The sequence below is a fragment of the Heptranchias perlo genome, chromosome 23 (genome assembly GCF_035084215.1).
Source record: "Heptranchias perlo isolate sHepPer1 chromosome 23, sHepPer1.hap1, whole genome shotgun sequence".
In the NCBI taxonomy this organism is placed as follows: domain Eukaryota; kingdom Metazoa; phylum Chordata; class Chondrichthyes; order Hexanchiformes; family Hexanchidae; genus Heptranchias; species Heptranchias perlo.
The window spans coordinates 1375193-1393285 of NC_090347.1; the positions used below are offsets into that span (position 1 = coordinate 1375193).

General features: G+C 48.5%; 1 protein-coding gene across 1 annotated transcript; it reads right to left on the bottom strand.

The window, feature by feature from the left end:
* Positions 1-408: 408 nt before the first annotated feature.
* pctp (phosphatidylcholine transfer protein) lies at positions 409-16502 on the bottom strand. Its single transcript, XM_068003790.1, has 6 exons — positions 16352-16502; positions 15529-15646; positions 10440-10519; positions 6369-6534; positions 3949-4016; positions 409-2625 (listed from the first exon to the last, which is right to left on the bottom strand). Exons 1-6 carry the CDS (start codon positions 16466-16468, stop codon positions 2545-2547), a joined length of 630 nt encoding a protein of 209 aa, XP_067859891.1. The 5' UTR covers positions 16469-16502; the 3' UTR covers positions 409-2544.
* Between the last annotated feature and the right edge of the window lie 1591 nt (positions 16503-18093).

Below are 18093 nucleotides of genomic sequence, written 5' to 3' on the forward strand. Positions count from 1 at the left end.
ATTTTAATTGCTCCACCACTGGTGGCCGTGTCTTCAGCCATCTAGGCCCTAAGCTCTAGAATTCTCTCCCTAAACCCCTCTCTCCTCCTTTAAGTCGCTCCTTAAAACCTACCTTTTTGACCAAGCTCTCGGTCACCTGTCCTAATATCTCATGTGGCTTGGTGTCAAATTTTGTCTGTTAAAGCTCCTTTGAAGCACCTTGGAACATATTTATTATGTTAAAGTCGCTATATAAATGCAAGTTGTTGAAACAGAAATTCTGATTTTGTTTAAACACTCCAACTAAGTCAAAGGTCACAGTGTCGGACACCAGCTTCCTAGATCGAGGTGGTCCACCTCCTGGTGAAACTAGGGAGACATTCCTCATTCAAAACTCCCCTCAGACACACAGCAAAGGGACAGGTAGAATTTTTATTCAACTATTTATTTTCAAGTTTCAGGAAGACAAATACAATGCATGATTGGGAACAAAGGGACAGATCCAGCACAAAGCACTAATGTCTCAAATAAAAGCTAGGAAGTTAGAAATTAATGGAACAAAGTGCTAAAGGCAAGGAAAGGAACTACACATACATCTTGGTTGGGTGGTGGGGGTTTAAAAGGGAGAAAAAATGAGGCCCAGGGAAAGCAACAAGGTCAAGACCTTGGTGTGAGCAACCTAGAAACAATTTGAACAGCCATGGCTCAGGACAGCACTCACTGCTGAAGGAAAGAGCAGGAGAGGGCTTTACACAAGGTGTAATCATGGGGTGGACAAAAGGATAATAAAAACGTGAAAGGGAATGGATGGGATTGTTAAGGCTTGAGGATGTAGAAGGGGCTAGGATTAAAGCAGGCAGAAAGATCCCATGAGATGTAGAAAGATCAGCAAACATTCTGCCTACCTTGTAAACTGCTCCCAAAGTGGGCAGTGATCTGGGTACAGAGGGAAACATCTCAGGCCCACCAAGGGACAGCCAAAGATGAGCACATTTGTTCCATTCCTAGCCAGGTACGGGTCAGTCAAGAGTACTCGCAGCCAAGGGTCCAATTGCTAAGGCAAGACAGTAATGGGGGAGTGCACAGTCTTGGTGCACGGCCCTGGATAGTCCAGAGGATGGAGATAACACTTTCTGACCATTGAGGTGAGAAAGTGGAAGTACCCCACTGTTAGCAGCTGCCATAAAAGCTAGTGCTCAGGAAGGGCCATTCGGGGAATGTGAAAAAGTGCTGGTGTGGGAGTGTCAAACATGTGCCATGCACGATGTTAAAAGGACATCCAGAGACATGCCCCATCTGATAGGGAGGTAGATATTTAGTGATTACATCATTCACATGGATGGCTAGAATCATGCCAAAAATGTGATATTCATAATTTCACAAAAAAAGTGGGCGCAATAGTCCATTAGGGCCTGACCTTGTTTATATATGAAAGGCACTGCAGCATTGTCCCAGTACTCATTAATGGAACTAGATACTGTACATAGGCAGTGAGGAGTTAAGGCCCCTCCCTGAACCACGTGAGTGGATTAAAGGAAGTCAAGGAAATAATGGTTGCTGCAGGAACATGTAATTTGACGCAGGTTATTACAACTTGTAGAAAAGTAAAGGTTCTCAGTAGTATATTGCTGTGATTTACGCAGTTATAAGCTATCATTCCACATTAAATTGGACAGCAGCCTGTCCTGCTCTGACTCAAGACCAGCGAATATCAGGATAAAGTTGCTTTCCAGAGACAGAATGTAAACATTACCCGTGGAGCTGTGCATTAATGTTTTATTACCGACCCTCATCGCTGCTAAGGGCAATTAAGATTTCTCCGACCAGAGTGCCACACTTGTCCTCAGTTATCCACACGTGGGGTTCTCATGCACACTCAGCCAATCCCTGAGTGATATAGTCAGGGAAAATGGGGGGGGGGGGGGGGGGGGGAAGGGAGGGGGGGTGCAGGAAGGGATGAGAGAAAGGAGAACAGACAAAGTATGCAGACTAAGATCCAGGAGAGAGTCAGCAATATTTATAAATATTTCATCCCCTTTCCCTTCATTTAAGGTCTCCCTACATTGCACAGCCCACCCAAGAGGACAGCTAGTGAGCTGCCTCCCAGGTTTGGGCTAATGGTAAACTTATGTTCAGGTACTAGGAGACAGGAAAGGGAAGTCCGAGTGAGAATAAAGTTATCATGCCAATTTTCTCCCCTCTCCGATCAAGGAAACCTTTGATCCACGCCTGGCATTTATTCTCATCCCACCCCAATGAGAGCATCATGTGGGTAACATGGAGGGTGGAGAATTCTAGCCTCCTTAGGAAAGTGCAGTTTCTCCCTGCGTTATGCTTGATTAACAGGTTGGCCATTTGATAACGTTAGCTGTCACTCATTCAGTGATGGTGGCACCAAGAACTGGTTAGTTAGGGATGCAAGCAGCACGGTGCGGTATACAGCGCAGGCAAGAGTGTGACAGTTATTGATGAGGTATTGATTTCTCAAAAAAAAGTACGGCTCCAGCCACAATTTTCAAATATCAAAGTAAAAAGAAGCAAAGTAGTATCAGTAGTACGGAGACTCTATTTCGCAGCTTTCTTGCGGTACTCAGGGTAGTTTGCACAAGCTTTCTGCATGTCTTTCAGAAAGGAAGGCACTCCGGTCTGTGTAAAGACACAATTGCGTTAATGACCTGAAACCAATTTTCAGAAGTTTAAATATTCAAAAAATTATTACAGCTCTGAATAGCAGCCATTCCACGTGAACAGTGGAGCAGAACGTCACACCAGCCATAGTGCAGTCCCTCGGTCTACATACGGTCCGCGCGGCGGCTGACGGAACGCGAACGGTCCGCGCGGCGGCTGACGGAACGCGAACGGTCCGCGCGGCGGCTGACGGAACGCGAACGGTCCGCGCGGCGGCTGACGGAACGCGAACGGTCCGCGCGGCGGCTGACGGAACGCGAACGGTCCGCGCGGCGGCTGACGGAACGCGAACGGTCCGCGCGGCGGCTGACGGAACGCGAACGGTCCGCGCGGCGGCTGACGGAACGCGAACGGTCCGCGCGGCGGCTGACGGAACGCGAACGGTCCGCGCGGCGGCTGACGGAACGCGAACGGTCCGCGCGGCGGCTGACGGAACGCGAACGGTCCGCGCGGCGGCTGACGGAACGCGAACGGTCCGCGCGGCGGCTGACGGAACGCGAACGGTCCGCGCGGCGGCTGACGGAACGCGAACGGTCCGCGCGGCGGCTGACGGAACGCGAACGGTCCGCGCGGCGGCTGACGGCAAGCAGATCCTCCCCCTCCTCCGCAAGTACATGCTAAACACGGAGAATATTAAAGATAAAAAGAGGCAGAGAGACGGTTTGTGTGAGACCTATAAACAAGCCTGTCTGGATGCCACCTGCCTCAAGGACTAGGAGGGGTTGAAGAGGATCTCCCACAGCCGGTCAGAGTGCTTGCTGCACACCTTCCTTAACAAAACGAACGTGGCTCCACAGGTGATCCCTTTATTTTACCTCCTCTTTTTTCTCCTGGAGGTACTGAATCCTCCTTGGTAATGGCTGTCACTCGCTCTCATCTTGCTGAAGTGGCCATCCTTCATGTCTGAGCCTAGACAGTGATTCCACCATTATGGACACCACAGTCAGGTCCGGTCCAGGTCAGCAGCGGTCACTGGACAGCAATCAGGAGGGGTATCACAAGGCTGATTTATACTCTCCCTGATCCACTGCCACTCTGACTGAGTGGAACTATTCCAGCTGAGGGAACTGAACCTCCATTCTCTCCCCCATTTGCCATAAACAGAAGGAGCTGGCTGATGACTCCGACACATGCTTAATATTCTAGCACAAAAGGTGCAGCAGATTTTTCAGCTCCCTCTGCTTTACCTTGTACACTGACATGAGCTGGAAACATTAAATCCTTGCATTGTGACACACTGATAGCCGCCTATAAAATAACTCAAAGCAAACACTGGCTCACCTTTGCTGCCCAGTTAATGAGGAAGGTTGGGATTTTACCCCCTGGGTTATCGAAGTAATGCAGAAACACTGAAAGAATAAAACAGCTGCTGTAAACAGGACTGCAGGCCATTTCTTTTACAAACTATCTTTATCAAGTAATTTAGAATGATAAAATTACCGCCAAATATACAGAGAGGGCGAGGCTAGCCGAGATCAAACTTTACCCTGGGTCCTGTTCTTACCCAGCATCAACCCCTGGTTCATTTCCCTCTCCCCAGTTCAGAGCTTCTCAGGCCAACTGTAGTGCAACTACTCCCAGCCCGACAGATCAGCGAACTCAGCGTAGACCGAGGGTCAAAGCAAAGACCTACTGGTCTGGTCGGCTCAGCCCCTCACTGCCTTTTACCAACTAAGCTATCAAGGGCACCGTATGATGCCCCTAAGGCATCACCTCTAATTCCTTCCACCAATGCCACAAGTGACAGACCTGTACCCACCAGTACTGTGCCCCAGTATTATAGTGACAGATCTGTACCCACCAGTACGGTACCACAGTATTATACAGTGACAGACCTGTATCCAGCAGTGCTATCCACATGATATCAAGAAACGGCTGAGTGCACTGGATACAGCAAAGGCTATGAGCCGCAACAACATCCCGGCTGTTGTGCTGAAGACTTGTGCTCCACAGCCAGCCGCACCTCGAGCCAAGCTGTTCCAGTACAGCCACAACACCGGCATCTACTCAATAATGTGGAAAATTGCCCAGGTATGTCCTGTCCACAAAAAGCAGGACAAATCCAATCCGGCCAATTACCGCCCGATTAGTCTACTCGCAATCATCAGCAAAGTGATGGAAGGTGTCGTCGACAGTGCTATCAAGCGGCACTTACTCACCAATAACCTGCTCACCGATGCTCAGTTTGGGTTCTGCCAGGACCACTCGGCTCCAGACCTCATTACAGCCTTGGTCCAAACATGGACAAAAGAGCTGAATTCCAGAGGTGAGGTGAGAGTGACTGCCCTTGACATCAAGGCAGCATTTGACCGAGTGTGGCACCAAGGAGCCCTAGTAAAATTGAAGTCAATGGGAATCAGGGGGAAAACTCTCCAGTGGCTGGATTCATACCTAGCACAAAGGAAGATGGTAGTGGTTGCTGGAGGCCAATCATCTCAGCCCCAGGACATTGCTGCAGGAGCTCCTCAGGGCAGTGTCCTTGGCCCAACCATCTTCAGCTGCTTCATCAATGACCTTCCCTCCATCATAAGGTCAGAAATGGGGATGTTTGCTGATGATTGCACAGTGTTCAGTTCCATTCGCAACCCCTCAGATAATGAAGCAGTCCATGCCCGCATGCAGCAAGACCTGGACAACATCCAGGCTTGGGCTGATAAGTGGCAAGTAACATTCATGCCAGACCAGTGCCAGGCAATGTCCATCTCCAACAAGAGAGAATCTAACCACCTCCCCTTGACATTCAATGGCATTACCATCGCCGAATCCTCCACCATCAACATCCTGGGGATCACCATTGACCAGAAACTTAACTGGACCAGCCATATAAATACTGTGGCTACAAGAGCAGGTCAGAGGCTGGTTATTCTGCGGCGAGTGACTCACCTCCTGACTCCCCAAAGCCTTTCCACCATCTACAAGGTACAAGTCAGGAGTGTGATGGAATACTGTCCACTTGCCTGGATGAGTGCAGCTCCAACAACACAAGAAGCTCGACACCATGCAGGACAAAGCAGCCCGCTTGATTGGCACCCCATCCACCACCCTAAACATTCACTCCCATCACCACCGCGCACCACGGCTGCAGTGTGTACCATCCACAGGATGCACTGCAGCAACTCGCCAAGGCTTCTTCGACAACATCTCCCAAACCCACTACCTCTACCACCTAGAAGGACAACAGCAGCAGGCACATGGGAACACCACCTGCATGTTCCCCTCCAAGTCACAACCATCCCGACTTGGAAATATATCGCCGTTCCTTCATCGTCGCTGGGTCAAAATCCTAGAATTCCCTACCTAACAGCTCTGTGGGAGAACCTTCACCACACGGACTGCAGCGGTTCAAGGCGGCGGCTCATCACCACCTTCTCAAGGGCAACTAGGGATGGGCAATACATGTTGGCCTTGCCAGCGATGCCCACATCCCATGAACAAATAATAAAAAAAGTACTACACCCCAGTCTTACACTGCCAGACCAGTACCCACCAGTACTGTACCCATGTTATACATTGACAGACCTGTATCCACCAGTACTTCACCATAGTGTTACACAGCCCCAAAGGCTCTGTCCATCCACAAACTAACCTGGAAGGCCAGATCTATCTTTGTATTTCACAGTTCAGATGGACATAATATGAGAATTTCACACGTCCCATTACGGGTTTTTGAACGCTGTAAGATGAATATCTGGGATAGATACCTTTGGTGCCTTGTTTACCATCACCCTCGAGAACCAGGGTTTGATGATAGTCCTCCACTCTGATGATGCCAGATTTTGCTGGTAAACCAGTCACACATTTTGCCACAATCACCCAAATCTTTCGTCCATCGACATCCAAGTCGTGACACTCGCGAGCGTAAACGTACTGAGGATGAAGTTAGGGAAAAACCACTCATCCTCACCAATCTACCTGTTGCAGATGCATCTGTCCATGCTAGTATTGGTAGGAGTGACCACTGCACGGTCCTTGCGGAGACTAAGTCCCGTCTTCACACTGAGGACACCATCCAACGGGTTGTGTGGCACGACCACCGTGCTAAATGGGATAGATTCAGAACAATCTAGCAGCTCAAAACTGGGCATCCATGAGGTGCTGTGGGCCATAAACAGCAGCAGAATTGTATTCCAGCACAATCTGTAACCTCATGGCCTGGCATATTCCTCACTACCATTACCAACAAGCCAGGGGACCAGCCCTGGTTCAATGAGGAGTGCAGAAGAGCATGCCTGGAGCAGCACCAGGCGTACCTAAAAATGAGATGCCAACCTGGTGAAGCTGACAATATGCATGCTAAACAGAGGAAGCAACATGCTATAGACGGAGCTAAGCGATTCCATGACGAATCCTGCCACATCCAATCGTGAATGGTGGTCGACAATTAAACAACTAACAGGAGGAGAAGGCTCTGCAAACATCCCCATCCTCAATGATGGCGGAGTCCAGCACGTGAGTGCAAAAGACAAGGCTGAAGCGTTTGCAACCATCTTCAGCCAGAAGTGCCAAGTGGATGATCCATCTCGGCCTCCTCCCGATATCCCCACCATCACAGAAACCAGTCTTCAGCCAATTCGATTCACTCCACGTGATATCAAGAAACAGCTGAGTGCACTGGATACAGCAAAGGCTATGGGCCCCGATAACATCCCGGCTGTAGTGCTGAAGACTTGTGCTCCAGAACTAGCCGCGCCTCTAGCCAAACTGTTCCAGCACAGCCACAACATTGGCATCTACCTGACAATGTGGAAAATTGCCCAGGTATATCCTGTCCACAAGGAGCAAAACAAATCCAATCCAGCCAATTACCGCCCCATCAGTCCACTCTCAATCATCAGAAAAGTGATGGAAGGTGTCGTTGACAGTGTTATCAAGCGGCACTTACTCACCAATACTGTGTTTGGGTTCCGCCAGGACCACTCGGCTCCAGACCTCATTACAGTCTTGGTCCAAACATGGACAAAAGAGATGAATTCCATAGGTGAGGTGAGAGTGACTGCCCTTGACATCAAGGCAGCATTTGACCGAGTGTGGCACCAAGGAGCCCTAGTAAAATTGAAGTCAATGGGAATCAGGGGGAAAACTCTCCAGTGGCTGGAGTCATACCTAGCACAAAGGAAGATGGTAGTGGTTGTTGGAGGCAAATCATCTCAGCCCCAGGACATTGCTGCAGGAGTTCCTCAGGGCAGAGTCCTAGACCCAACCATCTTCAGCTGCTTCATCAATGACCTTCCTTCCATAAGGTCAAAAATGGGGATGTTCGCTGATGATTGCACAGTGTTCAGTTCCATTCGCAACCCCTTCCTAACAGCACTGTGGGAGAACCTTCACCACACGGGCTGCAGCGGTTCAAGGCGGCGGCTCACCACCACCTTCTCAAGGGCAATTAGGGATGGGCAATAAATGCTGGTCTTGCCAGTGATACCCACATCCCATGAACAAATAAAAAAAGCATGTTTTGTTGATTCACAGAGTGTGGGCGTCACTGGCAAGACCGCATTACTTAGTTAACAACTCCATTATCGTTGTATCACGGGACTGCCAGGATGTTAGAAGGACCTTGGTCTTTTTTTGTCCATTCCTGACGGTTTGATAAAACTGAGTGGTCTGCTAGGCCACTTCAGAGGGCAGTGAAGAGCCAACCATGGGACGGGAGTCACATATAGGCCCAGACCGGGTAAGGACGGCAGGTTTCCTTCCCTAAAGGGACATTAGTGAACCAATTGGGCTTTTACGATAATCCGACAGCTTCACGGTCATTGTCATTCCCAGATATTAACTGATTTTTATTCTCAAACTGCCATGGTGGGATTTGAGCTCACGTTCTCTGGATTATTAGTCCAGGCCTCTGGATTACTAGCCCAGAAACAATCACTACACTTCCATACCCCTCTGGATTACCAGGCTGGTTGCTGGGAACTGAGTGAGAACAGGCCAAAGGTAGCTCCTTCTTCCCTCTGTGGGCGCACCTGGCCTCCACTCAGTGACGTGGCTGGCACGGCACAGGGAAACTGCAGACAGGCAACTTTGTGGCAACACCTGCCCCACCCCTCACTCCTACCTCAGGTTAGACCTGTGGCGTGCTGAGGAGAGCACGGGACCTGCCACTCCCCAAACCAGGAGTCCTGCGAGGGGCCTCTGAGTCACTGAGTGAAGCCGGCAGACCAAGGCTACATGTTCAACCCCCAGGGAGGCTGTCAGAAATCAGACCATGTCCTTGGGCATTTTTCCTGTGGAAGGCTATGGAGTGTACCTGACAGGAGGCTGGCGAGCACCAGGGGACATGTCTAACATGGAGACATTGGTTTTAAGAGCTTCACCTGTTTCAATGTCAACACACTGTCAGCAGCAAAGCAACCGCATTGAAGTGTCACTAAAATCGGCTAAGCATAGAATCTTACAGCACAGGAGACCATTCGGCCCATCGTGCCTGTGCCGGCTCTTTGAAAGAGCCATTCAATTAGTCCCACTCCCCCCCCCGCTCTTTCCCCGTAGCCCTACAAATTTTCCCTTTAAGTATTTATCCAATTCCCTTTTGAAAGTTACTATTGAATCTGCTTCCACCGCCCTTTAAGGCAGCACATTCCAGGTAGGAAGAACGAGGAGAGGCAATATAAACTCTCGTATGACTCTAAAAGGGGTACAGGAACAAAGAGATCTGGGGGTATATGTGCACAAATCGTTGAAGGTGGCAGGGCAGGTTGACAAAGTGGTTAAAAAAGCATACGGGATCCAGGCTTTATAAATAGAGGCATAGAGTACAAAAGTATGGAAATCATGATGAACCATCATAAAACACTGGTTAGGCCACAACTGGAGTATTGTGTCCAGTTCTGGGCACCGCACTTCAGGAAAGATGCGAAGAGATTTACTAGAATGATTCCTAGGATGAGGGAATTTAGTTACGTGGATAGACTGGAGAAGCTGGGGTTGTTTTCCTTGGAACAGAGACGATTGCAAGGAGATTTGATAGAGGTATTCAAAATCATGAAGGGTCTAGACAAAGTAGGTAGAGAGAAACTGTTACCATTGGCGGAAGGATAAAGGACCAGAGGACACAGATTTAAGGCGATTGGCAAAAGAACCAATGGTGACATGAGGAAAAACTTTTTTTACACAGCAAGTGGTTGGGATCTGGAATGCACTGCCCGAGGGGGTGGTGGAGGCAGATTCAATCATGGCCTTCAAAAGGGAACTGGATAAGTACTTGAAAGGAAAAGATTTGCAGGGCTACAGGGAAAGGGCGGGGAAGTGGGACTAGCTGGATTGCTCTTGCATAGAGCCGGCGCGGACTCGATGGGCCAAATGGCCTCCTTCTGTGCTGTAACCTCTCTATGATTCTATGATCATCGTAACTCGCTGCTTAAAAAAATGATTTTGCTTTTTCTGCCAAGTACTTTAGCTAATGGCTGAGGGATATCACAATTACTTGGCATCGCTTCCAAGACTGATACACAACAACAAAGCCAGCTGAGCAACAAACCACATCATGAATTAGTGAGATGTACTGGGATATAATGGATCCCAATATCTTCACTGCATTCAAGCATTTATCACAGGACTTCAGAAGGTGACTGAGGTCACAGTCAAACAGTGCTGAATAAAACTTCAACATTTCACTGGCAGAAACCGCTTTCTCAAAACAACTGAGAAAACAATAACCTTTTAAATCCAAGGAAATCTGAATTCCCCCACGCACTACCCCTCCACCCCCTGGGCTCCTTTGCACTTCAGTTAGAAAAACAAACAGGACACTCAAACACTGGGAAGGATACATCTCGGTTGGACAAAAGGAATGGGTATTTGACTTCCCAGTAAATCACTTTCTGCCCATCGCACTCTTGCTCGTACAGCTCTGTGGAGTAAAAGAAAGAAAAGATTTAATGAGTGAACCAATTCATCAGCTTCCCCGAGCAGCAGCATGTGGCTACAATGTTCATCCGTGCTTCTGACTATTTAACTCCCACCCCTCCACTCCCAACACTCCGGAAGGGTCTCACATTCCAGGGTGTGGGTGCGCAGCAGCAGCTGTCCTCCCAGTAATCTCCCAAACGGCCATTATACACAGCAGGCCATTTAACTGACAGGAGAATCACAGTTCAGTCCCATTCTGTTCCTAACCAACATCTACACAGAACAACAAGCCCGGCTGATTTTTCCCGCTTAATTTGACCCAGGACATAAAGCAATCCCAGTACCCCCACCATACCCCTGAAATCAGCCAGCACACAGAGCAGGGTGGAACCTGAGAACTCCCTGGCCTGTGAGGGAGAAGGCCACAACTTAAAAATAACTAAATCCCTTTATAACATACATCATAACATTACATACAAAGACCAATTCTACAATCTGCTCCCCACTTAAGTGCAGTTTGGAACAAACAAGGAATTACTTTAGGGAAGGGCTGCATTATTTAGAAAACAGAAAATCAGAAAACACTGAGAATGGATTCTCCTACTAAAATACAAAGACATTTAATTAAAGTACACTAATCCCCCTTGAGTGGAAGGCCTCACATGGTCAGTGAAGGGCAACCACATTCAGAGCATAATTACCACAACAATGCCCCAAACAATCCCGGGGCAGGTACAGCACGGGTTAGATACAGAGTAAAGCTCCCTCTACACTGTCCCATCAAACAATCCCGGGGCAGGTACAGCACGGGTTAGATACAGAGTAAAGCTCCCTCTACACTGTCCCATCAAACAATCCCGGGGCAGGTACAGCACAGGTTAGATACAGAGTAAAGCTCCCTCTACACCGTCCCATAAACACTCCCAGGGCAGGTGCAGTAAGGGTTAGATACAGAGTAAAGCTCCCTCTACACTGTCCCATCAAACACTCCCGGGACAGGTGCAGTAAGGGTTAGATAGAGAGGTAATATTCTTTACTCTGCTCTAATCATGTACTTTAATCCCAAAATCAGTAGAGTACTCCCATTGCACTTGTTTGATATTCTATGTGTAGCATCCTTTGACTGCCAATTTAGTGGGACATTACGAGCAGCTTTGATCTATGGGAATTCACCCTTTGGGAAGTGATCAGAGTGATCCATTGGCTGAGGCTGGATTCAAACCCATGTCTCTAAGATGAACAGGTGCTGTGATAAAAATTAGTTTGCTAAAGTTGAGTTATGTCTAAGTTTATGAAAGGGTTTTATAGGGTAGAAGATGTTTCCACTTGTGGGAAAGTCCAAAACTAGAGGTCATAAATATAAGATAGTCACTAATAAATAGGGAATTCAAGAGGAACTTCTTTACCCAGAGAGTGGTTGAAAAATGGAACTTGCTACCACAAGAAGTAGTTGAGGCAAATAGCATTTAATGAGAAACTAGATAAGTAACTGAGGGAGTAAGGAATAGAAGGTTATGCTGATAGGGTTAGATGAAGAGGGGTGGAAGGAGGCTCGTGTGGAGCATAAACACCAGCACAAACCAATTGGGCTGAATGGTCTGTTTCTGTGCTGTACATTGTATATAAAAGTATTGTTTAGGAAGTTCACACATTACACATGACCCAATCTACTGTACTCAAACTAACACAAAACATCTCAGCTACTCTAGTGACAACCAGACAAGAGGTTAGGCAGAAATTAACAATACCTGAAGGTGGTGTCCGGGGAGAGCCCACACTGCAAACAGCCCAGACAAATAAATTAAACACAGAAAACAAACACAGAGGAATCAAGAGAAGGTGTACAGTAAACAGTAAGGAGGTTTTCTAGTCCAATAAATACTTTTTCAATCACTAATATAGTTCATTTTTATCAAACTTCAGTTCCTAAAATTTGATCATGGGAAGGGGAGCAATGCTGGGAGGAGATCGTCACACACTAGATCGGGATCTGGAAGGGTCTCAAAAAATCCTTTGTATCTAATTAAATATCACATCAAAGGATAGACAAGTTAACTTGTCTAAACTTGACTTTGTATTGCATCTGATCAATTCTCAGTGACACCTCAAAGCACTTTTTATTAAAAATTGATCTCGGGATGTGGACAATGCTGGCAATCCCTAGCTGCGCTGGGAAGCTTGAACCATTGCAGTCTTGGGGCATTCCCGTGATGGTTTTAGGTAGGGAATTCCAGGATATTGATCCAACAAGGATGAAGCAGCAGCAATCCAAGTCAGGATGATGTGTGATGTCCCCACGATATCGCTGCTCTTGTCCTTCTATGAAATAGAGGTCACAGGGAAGGGAGGTGTAGTCAAAGTAACCTTGGTGAGTTACTAAAGTGCATCCTGTAGACCGTACACACTATAGTCATGGAGTGCCAGTGATGGAGGAGTGAATACAGAGCCTGGTGGTTGGGACACTAATCAAACAAACTGCTCTATCCTGGATGGTACTGAGCTTCTCGAGTGTTGTTGTGATTGCTGAGTAAAGCTTCTTCTACAGCTCCTTATTTACTCTTGTCAATTCCCTTCATTATTTCAAAACACTTCAATCAGATCCTTAACTTCATCTCCGGGGAAACAGATCCCAAGTTTACCCATTCTCTGATTATAACTCAGCCCTTTCACTCCAGGTACTGTCTGGTGAATTGCTGCCGGATACCCTCCAATGCCAGTAGATTCATCCCAAGGTGGTTTGTCCAAAACTGAACTCAATATTCCATACGAGATCTATATAACTGCAATAGTACATCTGGGTGCATGCGTGAGTGTACCTGCAAGGGAGCTTTTAATTAGACCTAGACCCCTAAATCCTTTTGTTCTTCTATTCGACCTCCCAATGCTTCCCCACTTAGATTGCATTCCTATCTGCCATACCGGTAATTTGATCAGTTGGGGAGGGGAAGAAAGTAACTGATTCACAGATACATTGGGCCAGCGGAGAGGGCCACCAGCTGAAGTTAGAATGGGGGACATGGCTGCAGCAGGTCAAAGTCAGCAATTATAAAGGCGTGTGGGCAGCTAAGATGAAGGCTGCTAATGTGAACACAAAGCACTACACCTTGTACAGCCCCTCAAACATCTCTCCAGGTTACCAGAGACCAGAACATTCAAAAACAGTTAACAGGCAGAAAATCGCAGCGCTGTCTGACACAGATCACACAGGGTGGAACTTCCCAGCAACTTCCTGGGCTGGTTGTTTTAAAACACAAATAGTCCATCATGTAAAAAAAGACATGTTAACCACACACACACGCAGAGTCTTTAACATCACACAGAGCAAGTGGAAAGAAAACAATCGTGTAAAGACTGCCTGACCTGTACTTCAGCAAAGCTCACAGATGTAGGGCAGCTGTTTAAACAAAGAACTGCATCAAAACATTTCAGCCAGGAATTTCCTTAGAGAAGCTCCCGCTCCGTCGCACTACCGACAAAGTTACGATGAAGAAACAGGACCAGCTCCGAGGAACCCGGCCTTTGAAAGTACCAAGCAATACTTAATAACTTACATACTTTATCAACGAAAATCAGTGACTTCACACAGATAACAATGTAGGCACACACCTCACGCGCACACACCAATCACTCCTGTACCCCTCTACACTAATTCACGCACACACACCAATCACTCCTGTACCCCTCTACACTAATTCACCAACACACACACTCCTGTACCCCTCTACACTAATTCACGCACACACACCAATCACACCTGTACCCCTCTACACTAATTCACCAACACACACACTCCTGTACCCCTCTACACTAATTCACGCACACACACCAATCACACCTGTACCCCTCTACACTAATTCACGCACACACACCAATCACACCTGTACCCCTCTACACTAATTCACGCACACACCAATCACACCTGTACCCCTCCACACTAATTCACGCACACACACGCACCTGTACCCCTCCACACTAATTCACCAACACACACGCACCTGTACCCCTCGACACTAATTCACCAACACACACACACCTGTACCCCTCTACACTAATTCACCAACACACACACACCTGTACCCCTCTACACTAATTCACCAACACACACACACACACCTGTACCCCTCTACACTAATTCACCAACACACACACACACCTGTACCCCTCTACACTAATTCACCAACACACACACACACACCTGTACCCCTCTACACTAATTCACCAACACACACACACACCTGTACCCCTCTACACTAATTCACCAACACACACACACCTGTACCCCTCTACACTAATTCACCAACACACACACACCTGTACCCCTCTACACTAATTCACCAACACACACACACCTGTACCCCTCTACACTAATTCACCAACACACACACACCTGTACCCCTCTACACTAATTCACCAACACACACACACCTGTACCCCTCTACACTAATTCACCAACACACACACACACATACACCTGTACCCCTCTACACTAATTCTAAAGCTTCATTTGTTTCTTTCCCTTCCTCATTTTTCTCCTCTCCTGAAGGTGCTGACTCCTTGCTTGGGTACAGTTTTGCAGTCACTGGCAGCTCTGGTACCTTGTTCACACGTGAGCCTAGACTGTGATTGTTTCTGTGCTATTCAAGCATAGAGGCATCACAGCCTAACCCAATTCTGTGTTCACCCTATTTCTATATATTCCAGCAGGGATTAATCAATAGCAATCAGGAGCAGAAACACTGATATTTTTTCCCCTTTCCTAGTCCAGGAACACCAAGGCCAATTGCAATTCCCTTTTCATTGCCCCAACTGAGATCAGATAACTCAGCACAAACAAAGGAACAAATGTAGAGGATCCCAGGTCGATGTGGCTCAGTACTACACTAGGTATCTAATGTTTTGAAGATGAGCTGTTAGAAAGGGACCTCTATTCTACATTAATCTCTTCAGTTCAAACAAGCAGGTCAAGCTGTCTTTGAAACACCACCAATACAGTAGCCACTGTGAACTAACCTTTCACGTAACTATCCCACTGCTTCCTATACTCCAGGTCCATGTACACATCCACATACAACTCCGGAGCGCAATCTGCAAACGTTCCGTAGATCTTATATTCATAAAGGCACGATTCCTGCAAAATATAGAACAGTTTGAAAAGGACTGTGCAGATCCCACCGAACCAGGTGCCGGCATCGGAAACCCCTCGCCCCGGACCAGGCACCGGGCGGCCCTCACCCCGGACCAGGCACCGGGCGGCCCTCACCCCGGACCAGGCACTGGTACCGTGGAAATCCCACAGGATGAGAAATCAGCACCAGCTTTAGATAACGTCAAGTCATATCAAGTCCAGTAACTGAACCACAGGATGTCGGAGAGCTTTATGTTAACCGTTAGAAAATCTACATCAGTGATATCTCTGGGAAATGAACACCTGATAAACCCACAGTGATCACATATGCTTCATATGGATGTCACTGCACAGCCAAATGGGCATCCGTAGTTACATCCACTATGATAAATCTGACCATCTGCTATTCGATTCTCTCTGTAAAACATTTCGAGCAACCTGTAACCCTGGCAGGAGAACCGGCCATCCTCTCCCAGTCTCGGTGGGCATTCAGTGACCCTTCTGCTTGCTGGGTCCTGATCTGAAATGGTTGCTAAATGATTGTCCACAGAACTCAACTGATACCAAATTAAAAACTGGCTGCATTGGAGTGATATGCGGCTCCTGTGGTTCCGCTCCCCGCAGTGGTGAGGGCCCGAGGCCTGCTCCCGGTTCCCAGGGCCGGGCTCTCCCCGCCCCGCATTTCCTGCGCTCTGTCCCCGGCCGCACCTGGTGGTAGAGGCGGTAAATGCGGATGCCCGTGATCTCCAGGAAGAATTGCCAGTCGCCACCCAGCACAGGCTCGTCCAGCTCCCGCCAGGCCGACTCCAGGCAGCACAGCGCCATGGCAACGGCACGGGACCGCACGTCACCGGCCGGGGTCATATGAGAGGAGCTAGCCCCGCCCCAACCCTCACCTGACCTGGATCCACACCTGGCCCTACCCACACCCACACCTGGCCCTACCCATACCCACACCTGGCCCTATCCATACCCACACCTGGCCCTACCCACACCCACACCTGGCCCTACCCATACCCACACCTGGCCTGGATCCACACCTGGCCCTACCCATACCCACACCTGGCCTGGATCCACACCTGGCCCTACCCATACCCACACCTGGCCTGGATCCACACCTGGCCCTACCCATACCCACACCTGGCCTGGATCCACACCTGGCCCTACCCATACCCACACCTGGCCTGGATCCACACCTGGCCCTACCCATACCCACACCTGGCCTGGATCCACACCTGGCCCTACCCATACCCACACCTGGCCTGGATCCACACCTGGCCCTACCCATACCCACACCTGGCCTGGATCCACACCTGGCCCTACCCATACCCACACCTGGCCTGGATCCACACCTGGCCCTACCCATACCCACACCTGGCCTGGATCCACACCTGACCCTATCCATACCCACACCCACACCTGACCCTATCCATACCCACACCCACACCTGGCCTGGATCCACACCTGGCCCTACCCATACCCACACCTGGCCTGGATCCACACCTGGCCCTACCCATACCACACCTGGCCTTGAAAAAAACAAGTCAGCTTGGAAGACACGGCAAATATGTAAGGGCAAGGCTGGATGGCATCTATTTTAATGCAAGGAGTCTTGCGAATAAGGTGGATGAACTGAAGGTGTTGATAAACACATGGGAGTATGATATTGTTGCTGTCACAGAGACATGGTTGAGGGAGGGGCAAGACTGGCAGCTCAATATTCCGGGGTACAGAATCTTCAGGCGAGACAGAGGGGGAGGTATAAGAGGAGGGGGGGTCGCAATATTAATTAAAGAATCAATTACTGCCATAAGGAGGGATGATATATTAGCAGGTTCCTCTAATGAGGCCATATGGGTGGAGCTTAAAAACAAAAAGGGGGCAAGCACTTTGATGGGAGTGTACTATAGGCCCCCAAACAGTCAGGGGGAGATAGAGGAACAGATATGTAGGCAAATCTCGGAAAATTGTGCAAATAATAGGGTAATAATAGTGAGGGATTTCAACTTCCCCAATATTAACTGGGATACTCAGAGTGTAAAAGGCTTAGAGGGTACAAAATTCTTAACGTGCATCCAGGAGAGCTTTTTGAGCCAGCATGTAGAAAGTCCTACAAGAGAGGGGGCGGTACTGGACCTAATTCTAGGGAATGTGGCCGGCCAAGTGGAAGAAGTGCTAGTAGGTGAGCACTTTGGTGACAGTGACCATAATTCGGTGAGATTTAAGGTGGTCATGGAAAAGGACAAGGAGGGGCCGGAAATAAAGGTTCTAAATTGGGGGAAGGCCGATTTTAATAGGATAAGGCAGGATCTGGCCAAAATGGACTGGGATCAGCTGCTTGTAGGAAAATCCGCATCGGAGCAATGGGAGTCTTTCAGAAGGGAGATTGAGACCATACAATGGCAACATGTTCCCGTAAAGGTCAAGGGTGGTTCCAAGAACTCCAGGGA